General features: G+C 44.7%; 1 protein-coding gene across 1 annotated transcript in view; it reads left to right on the forward strand.

The window, feature by feature from the left end:
- The window catches only part of MB21D2 (Mab-21 domain containing 2), a 61,201-nt gene extending 56,122 nt beyond the window's left edge, over positions 1–5,079 (forward strand). Inside the window, exon 2 of the mRNA XM_061452131.1 lies at positions 1,377–5,079. Within this exon, the coding sequence (XP_061308115.1) occupies positions 1,377–2,641 (1,265 nt within the window). The 3' untranslated portion in view covers positions 2,642–5,079. The remainder of the gene's footprint in view (positions 1–1,376) is intronic.
- The last annotated feature ends 7,320 nt before the right edge of the window (positions 5,080–12,399 follow it).

The raw sequence follows: 12,399 nt of genomic DNA on the forward strand, positions 1-12,399 counted from the left end.
GTGTTTCAGTAAAAAGATACCCCTAAAGTGTCTGTCAGTAGTTCCTGGGCTGCTAGTGTGATTGGCAGTTTTCTGGCTAACCTCAGCATGCCTCTGGCTTGTTATTCCCACTAATGTCTCTCTAAGACTGGCTTCCTTGTAATGGAAGGTCCCGTTTAACCACTCTTGATATAAATAAATTAGAGTGCCTTTAGAAAGCTAGAGTACGTAATGTGTGCCAACAAAAATTTTATCATTTGTGCTTGGAAGAAATGATATATCCCTTTTGCAGTGTTCGCAAGAGATTCAGCATCTCCATTTGTAGTCTCTGGCCTTGGTTCTCTCATGGCCTAGGTGTGTTGTCTGAACTGAGGCAGTGAAAACATCAAGAGCATTTAACCACAAGACAAACACCAGTAGTGAAACAGCTCAGAGCAGCAGAATCAGAGTACCAAGCAGCTGAGGTGAAAAGCTCAATTTTAAGACTAATTTGAACATTGAATGAGGAGCTAATATCTCAGCTACTGTGAGGAGTCTCTTCTCAGTCTGCTGTTCATGTTCTGTGAGCAGAGTATAGTGGTATATATAGAACACACAGTGAAAAAATGGCTTTGTACAACTAGTGCGGGCAGTGCAGGGTGAAAGGAAGCGTCTGGTTTTGGTGACGAAATTAGAAATCTGTCTTCTTGTCTGTGCTCTGGGGAGCTGATCAGATATTTTATGGCATGATACCATATTACAGCTTGAAGAGCCAGTTTCAGAGCTGGCTTCTGTAATTGCCTGATAGTTTAACCTGACTCCATTTCCCCCTAAGAGGGGGATATATCACCTTTATTCATATTGCCTTGTTCATCAGTAAATGTAAAGCAAATTGTAAAATCAGACCTATTTGAACTAACATTTGTAGCAATTCTTTTGCTCATGCACAAACCAACCCCCTGATGCCAGTCTAGCTTTTCCCTTATACCAGACTGAAATAAGATCATAATGTCCATTAATATTCTCTTTTCTTTTTGAAGTGTTGGGGAAGCATTTGGATACCATGGAAATGAATGACAATATGGTGAAAAACTGTTTTAGAAAGTATTTAAGATAATAAATTTAATTATTGAAGTAGCTTTGCTGTATTTTAGTAGAGGCTTCTGCTTTTTTCCATTGTTTCCAGTATGATGTTTAGGATGGAATTCACCCGTACCCAGGAATGCAGGGGAGGCTCTGCCCTGAGTCAGGTGGGACTTGAGTGCTGCATGTGGTGTACATTTGTGTACTCAAACAGTGATGGATACCACTGGTTGCTTTTTTATCTGCTGGGTATGGGATAGGTTTTAATCCTGGTTAAATCCTGTAAATCCAGGTCTGTTTGCCTCCTCTTGAAAGAACTTCTCTTTCTTTTGCAGGCATGGTTCAGAAACTCGACCAGAAGCTGCCTGTAGCCAATGAGTACCTGCTGCTTTCAGGAGGTGTGCGGGAAGGTGTGGTGGACATTGATCTTGATGAGCTGAATGTGTATGCACGAGGCACAGACTATGACATGGACTTCACCCTGCTTGTGCCCGCACTGAAGCTGCATGACCGCAACCAACCAGTTACGCTGGACATGCGCCACTCGGCTTTGTGCCATTCCTGGCTGAGCCTGCGTCTGTTTGATGAAGGAACTATCAGCAAATGGAAGGACTGCTGCACGATAGTGGATCATATCAATGGAGCTACCAATTATTTCTTCTCTCCAACAAAAGTGGCAGACTGGTTCTATGACTCCATTAGCATTGTCCTCTCTGAGATCCAGAAAAAACCCCAGCGAGGGATGCCAAAGGTAGAGAAGGTAGAAAAGAATGGGACTATTATATCCATCATTTTGGGAGTGGGCAGCAGCCGCATGCTATACGACATTGTCCCTGTGGTGTCCTTCAAAGGCTGGCCAGCTGTGGCCCAGAGCTGGCTGATGGAGAACCACTTCTGGGATGGGAAGATCACAGAGGAGGAAGTCATAAGTGGGTTTTACTTAGTGCCTGCATGTTCTTACAAGGGGAAGAAGGACAATGAATGGAGGCTTTCATTTGCCAGAAGTGAAGTGCAGCTGAAAAAGTGCATCTCCAGCAGCCTCATGCAAGCCTATCAGGCCTGCAAAGCTATCATCATCAAATTGCTGTCCCGCCCCAAAGCCATTAGTCCATATCACTTGCGGAGCATGATGCTGTGGGCTTGTGACAGGCTACCAGCCAGCTACTTAGCCCAAGAGGATTACGCAGCCCATTTCCTCCTGGGTCTCATTGATGATCTCCAGCACTGCTTGGTCAACAAGATGTGCCCTAACTATTTCATCCCCCAGTGCAATATGCTGGAGCACCTCTCTGAAGAAACAGTCATGCTGCATGCACGGAAGCTGTCCTCAGTGCGCTCAGACCCTGCCGAACACCTTCGAACTGCCATTGAACATGTCAAAGCAGCCAACCGGTTAACGCTAGAGCTCCAACGGCGGGGCAGCACCACCAGCATCCCCTCCCCGCAGTCAGATGGAGGGGACATCAACCAGCCTGATGACCGATTAGCCAAAAAGTTGCAACAGCTAGTGACTGAGAATCCCGGGAAGTCCATCTCCGTCTTCATTAACCCAGATGATGTCACAAGGCCTCACTTCAGAATTGATGATAAATTTTTCTGAGCTTTCATCAATGTGTCCTGGGATTCCCCCCCCCCCCCCCTTTTTTTTTTTTCTTTGTTTTTAAAAACTCTTGCAGTGTGCAGATTTTTCCATTTGGTTTTCCTTGATGACTTAGTCTCTTGTTTTTTACATATCCAGCGTAAATTGGATCTGTTGAGAACAATCTGAGTAAATTATAATTCCTGGTTCTGCAGGACGGTGCAGATTTTGAAACAGTATATTACTATTTCATATGCTGCTTTGATTTTGTTTTTCACCCACGAAGCCCCATTGTCTGTGAGTAGTTTCTAAAGGACAACATGCACCGTAAACACACATGCCACAGTGTAATGTAAATTTTTTTTCAAACTTCCATAATTTATGTACATCGTTGGGCCTGGGGAAGGGGCAACTCACCTTCCGTTGCTTTGGAAAGTCACTTTTTTCTCATGAGCTTCCATCACCCTAAAGAATTAAAGAGAGACTCTGGGTTGGAAAGCACTACTGGTAGTTTGACGAGGCCAAATCTACTGGGCTGAAGCCCAGTTCATCTGTTCTTCACACTTCCCACACTAGGGGAGAAAGTTGACTTTAAAGATGACGATGCAGCTTTTGCGGGGATGAGTTGTTTCTGTTTTGATCTACTTTTTGAATGTAATTGTTCATAATTGGACCTTGTACGTCCAGAGGGTTGTTTCTGCTGCTTTTCCATGCAAAATAAGGTTATGGAATGTTAGTTTTAGTGTGTGTAATTATTCAAAGCCTTATTTAAATTCTATTAAAGAACATACCATTATAAATGTTAATTGCACTAATGAAATCTCTGCCATTACCTCAGTCCCACTGTTTGTGTTTCTTTCATGAATTAGCATCTATTATTAGGTCTCAGTATTGCAGATTGCTTGAGGCCCCTCAGGTCTCATGGTTTCAGGTGATTTCTTGATTGTCTTTTTGTAAAAGGCTCTTCCTTGTTAGCCCTGCTATGTGTGAGAAGTCAGATTTTGCATTGGCATATTTCTTTGGATGCGTATTGTGTGTTGCAGTGCATATTGCATTAATATGTATTGCATGTTGTTGAAACAGGTTTACCATTAGATAAGGATGTGATGCTAAAGCAGTGGTATGTGCAAAGTGAATGAGCCAGACCCTGAGCAAAGGAGCTACCTTGCTTCTCTAATGCATGCATTAGGCCTGATCCCTTATGGCAGTTACCATTCCCTTGACTCCTGTGGACTTTCTGACTTGCTCTGGGACATATGAGATCTTACTTTGGTCTCAAGTTTGCAAAAGTTGTGCTTGTGTGTAAACTTGTGGCGCAACAGTAGCCTTGAAAAACACATACACCTTCCTTTTGTGTGTAGGATAAGATGTATGGTAACAAGGGTTAGTCTGAGCCAAAAATAATTCCAAGAGTTCAAGGATAGAGTTACCTTTTGTGGCTGGCTGGCCAGTGACTGATATTTAGGCCTTAAATCAGCAATTTGGGCTTACTGATTATCCCAGAGAAGCTGCTCTGATCCAAACTCGATGCATGTTTTACAATGTGTTTATTAGAGCAGGTTGAAGTATTTTTTAAATATTTGACAGACAAATGAGACGCATATCTAGTAAATTCTAATGGATAAAAATTGTGTATGGAAAATGTGTCACTTTTTTAGCCCAGCCTTTCTGGTAAAGAAACCAGGCTGGTGGAGCAACACACCAGCAGCTTTGGAAACTGCTTTATTAGATGGCAGGGAGATTTCAATACCTGATCTAGTGCTCAAGTCATGTCTTAAAATGAAACTTTTGGCTTCTCCATCTCTTGGGCATATTTGAAAACTTCACCCCATTGCTGTAGCCAGGATGTCCACATTTACCTGAATTTACTGGTACACACTTCCATGAGCTTGAAGAAGCTCTCAGAAGTTGCTGGCTAGATGGAGTGGATGAGGATTTAACTTTAAAGCACAATTGGCTAGTGATCCTGAGCCCCGGTGCAGCTGTGCTTATGGTCCAGGGAAGGACTTGTATTGACTTCAGTGGAACCAGAACTGGGTCCTACCATTGTGGCTGTTGCCAAAGATGAGTCTTCATTTAAGCCTGTGTAACCTGCCAGGGAGGCAGAAGAATGGACTTGGAATCCACTCCAGAAGTGCTTGGGAAATGAAGATTCATTGAAATAGTCTTTCCCCCAGTCTCTGGGACTTCTGTTCGTTGGAAAAAGAATCTGGGCTGCAGGATGAAGTTTTCTCATCACCACATGAGAGAGATCTGCTCAGCACAAAGCAGCAGTATCCTGGCAGGCAGAGTACTTGTCCATGAGTCCCAGTGTTTACCGGTGCTCTTGAGTTATGCAGAAACACAGCCTTCCTCATGCCAGTTCAACGTCCTGACGACCAGCAGTTTGGCTAGCCCATGTCAAGCTCTGGTGTGTGCTCCTTTTTTTTGGTTTTAATTAAAAAACATTTTGAAAAGTATCCATTTTGTTCTTCCTGCATTATGAGGAAAATGTGTGTGTTGGTTTTTTTTTGTGGGGAGAGGAGCCTTGGCTTTCTACTGGACTGGAAAGCAATTTCCCAGGTAGGTCTGGGAGAATGTTATATCCTCTGTCTGAACTGTCTTCCAAGGAGGCAGAATCCTAATCTCCAGTAGGTTTTGAATCTCAGTCTAGTATTTGCTCCTTTCCATATACTATATCTCAATTTAATGAAGCAGGTTGCCAGCCCAGAGAGGTGATGTGTGCTTTGTATCTTAGAGAACACTGAAGCCTGTATTTTCTTCCCCTCTTATTGTCCTCTCTTGCCTTTGAGTATATGCTGAGAGAGACTTGCAAAATTCATACCTCTCTATGTTGGATTTCAAAGTAGTGAGTAGGTTTAGATGTCAATGACCTATTGTTATTCACTACCATCTGCAAGTTTCAAGGGGACTGCAGCGCTTTTCCTAGTAGGGAGTTCTTGAAAGTTCTTCACAAAAACACTTTAGAGCACCCAACCCCATGGGGTTGGCCAATGACAAACACTGCAATAAGAGAGGATGTGCTTTAAACTATCAATGTAGTCATCTTCCCTACTGACATCAAGAGGAGACAAGTCAGTGCTGTGAGTCCATGTCTTAGTGGGAGCTTCAGTTCTGCACCCATGCAATGGGGAATAAGATTTTACTTTGTTTTTGCACATTAGCTATGCCCTGTAGGCAGGGGATGTTGCAAAAAGACTGGGACAATTAGTGAGGGGCTGGCTGCATGTGTGAGAATTTCCAGAGGTCTCCTTTATTTGTCTGCATATTACTGCTTCCTACACTATTAAAAGGGAGTGGAATCCCAGCAAAGAGGGTCTGGCCTTCAGGCATCAGAAAGGTGGGAAGGAAGAAACAGTGCCCTTCAGTGGCTCCATTTCTCAGTGTGAGCCTCTTTGGACATCCTGTCTGTGGTCCTACTGTTGGGACAAGCTTTTGCCTTTGCTCTTTCCATAAGGCTTCTAGCCGTTAGGACAAAGCGGGAAGCAACTAATTTGGCTGATTCCAGTTGTGACTTCTTCTGGGATACCCTGAAGAATGTGTCACTTCTTCAGGGGGACACCGGACCTGACAAAACCACCAGCCAGTGGGGGTTTATTCTCTGTGTTATGTTGAGGGGGGTACACAAATTAGAGCAGAAGGAACAGCTTTGTGAAAGCCTGCGGTCTCTGCTCCTTCAAGCATGTTATGTGAAACCTCAGTCACTTCTGGCTGGCTGTGATAAATTGGTTTCTCTATGTTTTCCAATACTCTAGCCTGGAGAAAGGTTTGTGCTCTAACCAGAAAACCACAACTGAGCATCAGAGTCACTCTGCAGGAGATTCAGCAAAATACCAGCAGGACTTTAACCATCCACTGTCCAAAATAGAAGGCAGTCCCCAAACCTGTTGAAAGATGTGGTTTTTAACCATCTTGTTTTTTTCTGTTGTCCTTTTGTCACTGTGAAATAGCTCTAATTTTCATCTAAATTCTTAGACTTCCCTTGATTACATTGTTCCAGTAGAGAGCAGCCTTGTTTTGGTAGCTATGGTGCTTCTGGGCTCAACAGGACCACCCAAGCTCTGTGCCTTTCCACTTGGTCTTCTCATTGAGGATATAGGATGCTGTGAGACAAGCTTGTGCGTGCTACAAATTGCCAGCTTGATGACTGAAACAGGCATTGAAAGACAATAGTCACTCTTTGTGTGAGATGTGCCTTCAGCTCAACTTCTGCTGGACAGTGGGCCATATGAAATGATCCCCAAACTCTCCCTGGGTTCGCTGTGCTCTAAAACAAGTACAGGGTGGCTGGCTTCATGCAAGATGCTGTCCTGGTATGAAACATCCACCAGTAGCTAGTGGTCTCCAAACAGTTGTTGCAATTTTTTGGTATATCTGAGGATACAGGGAAAAATGACTACTTAAAAGCCTTAAAAAGCCAGAGATTCCGGAAGGTCGCATTGCTCTGCTCTCCTGAGGCTGTGGCTGGTGCTTCAGCCTGGCTCCACTCAGCTGCAGCCTCTGAAAACATTTCTGTAAAGAAGGTTTATTTAGGTGTCTCACCAATCTGCTTGCTGTATAGTGATGAATGTTCATGGCAGCTGGGTAGTTGAATGGAAAGGGCCCCAGAGGTGGTGGCTGGGGCTGGAGGGTCACAGGGCAGGGCCCAAATCCCACTAAAGTCCTTTGGGACTTGAAAATGTGCATGAAACAAAGTGTGCGTGCTTTGCTGGATCAAGCTGATTGTGATCAGACTGAAAGTAAGCAGACATCTGTCATATTTTATTAACCCATACATAATACAAGCAGCCATGCATAATGCAAGTAAATGTGGCAGAGGGAAAAAGGAAGATAGACTTTGCTATTTCTTTTTCCTGAATGTCTGCATAGTTGGTGCCTAGAATTGCTTAAAAACATCTATTTGTCATTTCTGCAGGTTTGCTGGATATGTTTTGCCACATTGTTATGTGTTAAAGCGAAAGTGTTCAAAAGGTCACTGGGCAGCTGAGTGTGATAATGATCAGATTCTCCTGCCATTACTCAGTGATTAGAAATATTTGGCATGCAAATAGCTTGTTCATCTTCAGCAAGTACATCATCTCCCTCCTGCCAGCCTTGCTTGGGGTGAGCTAATGGACTTTTAACATTATACAACTTTGAGAGTAACTCTCTAATGGCTCCTGATTAAGTTCTCCAGAAAGGCATATAACCATCATGGGGCAAAGACTAAGCAAAGGGAGGTGGGCAGAAAAGCACAGATATTAAAAAGTTGCTGGCCAAGAGACTCTTGCTGATATGTTTTGTGTTTAGAGAAATTCAGCATTATATTTAGCACATTTTGGCTTTTGAGAACTGTCTATAAATGGATCCCAATTTATTTTCTCTGAGTGCTTTTAGAATAGTGATAAAATAGTCCTCCATCCCTTCTACCCATTTGCCAATTTATAATACTTTATTCTAGGGCTGCTATGAGGAATTATTATGTTTTCCTATTATTGTCCCTGGCTCAGCACTATGCTTCCAAGCTGAATGTAGGCTTTTGGGGGTTATTTTTATCTTACTGACCTTCTGTTGTAGAGCAACATGCTCTCATTCAGTTTCCAGACAGCCTGATTTGCCTAGCAGAGAGATGTGGGTGCATATTCAGGGGCATCAGGCTCTTTTTAAACTGATCTGTCTCTGTCTTTCCTTCTCAATTTTGTGTGTTACGAATATCAACATGGAAGATGTAACTGAGGTCTTGCTGGGCACAGAGGACACATGATACATGATTCTAAAGTCAAGCAAACTCTAGTGCAAAGTCAAAATTGAGCCCAAACAGCCACTTTTCTCCCTGATTCTCAACTCCTTTGACCCCCTTGTTTTAGCTTTCTTTTGGGGAGGTGGAGAGAGATGAGCTACTTTTGTCCACTTCAGTGGGTACAAATCATAGCTTTGGCTTAGGATGTTAGACACTTCATTAATGGTCTGTCTTCAGGGCTCTCTATTGCTTTATGCCCTACCATGACACTGGTGGGAGAGGTTTTTATGATCTGTTCAGTCAAGTCACAACAGAACTGTGTGAAGAAAGGAATCGTCTTTTTTCATGAAGGGCTAGTGACTGTGTGTCCTTCTCCCTCCTGTGTGCCAAGGCTCATGCACCTACTATGTTAATAGCCACTTCTCAAGGCTTCAGCTGACCAGAGAATAAAAACCAAGATGCTCTGTGCAAACCTGGCCACTCCTCAGCCTTTGGCATCCCTTGCAGGGCAAGTGTGTTCTTAGCTGAGTCCCTGCTCTCAGAGTAGAACTCAGGGGGTTGTGTTTGCAGGGTACAGGCTGGGTATGCATCTGCAGTTGATGGCAGGCCAGGGGGCAGCTTCCTACAACTGCCACATCAAGAGATAACTCCACTTGGCTGATCTGAAACAGTATGGAGGAGAAAATCCTTCCTGCAGGGAGGCCACTGCAAAGTCCAGCCCTTCCCACCAGCACTATGATTTCTGTAGTGACCAGGAAAAGACTCTATGACTATTGGTACCATAAAGGCACCTTTGTGCAAGAGCTTTTGATTGGCACGCAGCAGCCGCTATCGCTGAGAGGTATTGGGGCTCTTCTGCCTCCTGCCACCATGTGGGATGGAAACCAGGACTGTTTTAGGATGACCCCAGCAAGGACAGCAGAGGAGAAGCTGGAGTGGTTGAGGGCACACTCTCCCCTCACTCTGACCCCCAATCTCTGCAATGCCACCATATCTGCAGCAACTGGTTGCAACTTCTATGACAAGATACTTTATGTGGAGCTTTCAGGAAGAGGCTGGATCTTACCTGGCAAAGATGGCACTCAGGAAAAGCGTGCAGTGAGCTGAGCAATTTCCGTGCCTCCCTACTCAGGGAAGTGCTGAGTGCCTGCAAGGCCCTTACACTTTCTTTGCATCTGCATAAAGTAATGAAGGAGAGTTGAGTAACAGTGTGTGAAGGACACGTTTCCTCTCTACTTCCCATGGTGTCCAGTACATACGCATTCAGCTGTGATTGTCCTGTAAGGATCCGCCAAGTCTCCATCAACTATTAGTTATTGATACAGGGCTCAGAGGGACCCATTCAGTTGTGGGGTTCAGCCATCACTACAGTCAAAACCACTGACACTGGTGGTTTTGATGTTCAGGCTCTCAAGAGTGTCTAATCTACCCCTAGCCCCTCACTACTCAACACTCTGTAACAGGCAAAATGGCTGTAGCAAGAAAAAACTCAAAGCTGCAACCTTCACTTAGCTTCCCCCAGAGGTCCCTTCTATTTGCTGATGTTTCTGGCTCGTCTTGGTAGATTTACACAGTGCCATATTCATTACATTATTTTGTTAACTGCTGGTGGCAACACTGGGATTGGCAGGTGTAGTCTTTAACCCCTCCCTGGACTGCTATGAGTATGTATGGATGTTATCTTGCTGAATACTTGAACTGGTTGCACTAATATAATCTCTGCTACTAATTAAAATGGAGGGAATGATGGTGGGAGTTGCTACAGAAAGCCTCCAGGAAATGCATGAGCCCGTCAGTTAAAAGAAACTCTAGAAATGGAACCCAATGTCCTGCATCCCACCACCATGTTGTGCTAATAACTGGTAAATCCACCAAGCTATATGTTACCAGATCAGTAGTATAAAACTAGGTCCTCACTTGTTTTCTCCCCAAGGCATGGCTCTATTCAGCATCAAAACCCACTGAAGGCAGAATGTGAAAGCCAGGATCCATGGAAAGAAATGCTTAAGTGGTTCCTCCAATCTGTTTCTCTATTGCACCCAGCATGCCCATGGCCTTCTCCAGAGCATCTTTAAATAACCTCTCCAGAATTGTTCTGCTACACATTGATGAACTAAAACGAAATTAAATGCTGCTAAAAGGAGCTGGAAAAGTGATTTGATGTATGTTGTTATAATCACCTAGAGTCAACCTCATCTGTCCCTCCAGCTTAATCATGGAGCCACAAGCATCATGGTGACTGTGCAGAAAAGGAAGAGAAGTGCAAGTTCATGCGAGTTGCAGTAAATAATTCAGAAGCACTGGCTGCTTGTTCTGGTACACAGTGCTACCTAGGGCTGCCAGGGCATACTAGCAAAAGTCACGCTCTTCCAAGTAAAAGCAAGTTATGGAGAAAACTGAGAAAATCCTCCAGCCTCTTAACTTCCCAGCATACTGAGCAGGTGGAAGTTCTGCAGTGTGAGGGCTGGAATGGGGCTGCAGGGTGTGGGGGCAGTATAAGCATGAGCAGGCTGGTGGGCTCCTCAGCTGGTGCTGCTGTACCGGCACACCGGCACCTGTGGTTGCACTACCACGCACTGTTGCGCAACTGATTGAATACGGTCCATGATGGAGATAGAAAGCTACTTCTGGATAACAGCTCAAAAAACAAAGGCCCACCCCCTCCCCAAAAGATGACCATCTAAAAAGGAGTACATCATGCACAACCCTTCCACAAACAGAGCCAAGAGTGAAAAGGAACTTCACATGATCAGTTTAAATAATCCAAGTAGATTTAGATTCCCTGCCCAGCTGCCAGCTGACAAGGAACCTTAGTATTATGCTCTGGAAGGGGATTTAGTCTAGCTATACAGCTCTGGTAACTTTGGAAAGATGCAGTCTTAGAGGCAAATACAAGCCTGTGTCCCACCCCTCCACCTCAATACTGAGCATCAGGCACAGCAGTGGCTTGTGTGCAGCTGTGTATGTCAGCCCCTTGAACTTCTAGTCTTCCATTTTCTTGCTACATTAGTGTTTTAGGAGTCTGCTGAACAGTGAAAATCTCCAGGAGATGTTTCCCACCTCAGTACTTCTGTCTAAAATTACTTGACGGTACAGGGCAACAGTGCAAGAACAAGGCATGTTGGGTAATTCCCATGCAGTGTGCCAGGGTATCTTCATGGTGTTTGTAAAAATGGCCCTGCCTAGTTTGCCTTTCCTACCTGGTTTGCCTTTCCTGCCCCTGTGTGCCTTCACACTCATGCACGCACAGGAGAGGTGTCAGGTGTGATCTGGAGGTGTGTGGGACAGCTACAGCTCCCCTTCCCCGACTGATGAGCTCTGGGTTCAGCCCAGCAGAGCAGTCCTAGGTCTGGGTGATCATGTCTCTTTGGAGTCCAGCTGTCCCAGAGGCCAAATCCTGTTAACTGTACACCTTTTATTTCAGGCATGAATAATTCCACCTATACAGTTGCATATGACTCAAAGAACTAACATACCTTTGCACAAACCTCTGTGTGTGTGTGTGTCATGAATTGCTGCAGTTTATGACTGGGGTGGGATTTATTTATCGCGACGAAGTGAGTTAATTTGACTATTTGTGCACCCAGATGTGAGGTTTAAGGGACCAGCAAGGTATTTAGACATCTGTGTCTTGCCCCTCCTGCATCACTGGTGCTTATTGGCACAGACCTAGTCCCTCAATTATAATAACTCACCCATTGGCTGGCAGGCTCCACACGTAACATGTACTCCTCTGACCTGACTGCAAAAAGGTCCTCCAACTACAAGTACCACCTCTTTTTCAATAGTCATCGCTCTCTCACTGAGCCCTCCTCTCGGCAAGATATTCTGTGAACTGCAAGAGCTATGACCAGACGCCAAGGGCCATCACCAGCCAGGAGGAGATGTGGTGCATCTTGTCACCCCTCCCCAGCACCTTGTGCTTGGATTAGAAATAAGACCTGGGTCTTGCACTGATGACATTCAGTAAGCAGAACTAATGCGCCTGTATGGCATAGACCCACACAGGATCTATGCAGCACTTGCAGGCAAGGAGCTCTGCACACAAGCTGATTTGCTC

The sequence above is a fragment of the Pezoporus flaviventris genome, unplaced genomic scaffold (genome assembly GCF_033815535.1).
Source record: "Pezoporus flaviventris isolate CSIRO_AGI_PZ_B2104156 unplaced genomic scaffold, CSIRO_AGI_Pfla_v1 ptg000013l, whole genome shotgun sequence".
NCBI lineage: Eukaryota > Metazoa > Chordata > Aves > Psittaciformes > Psittacidae > Pezoporus > Pezoporus flaviventris.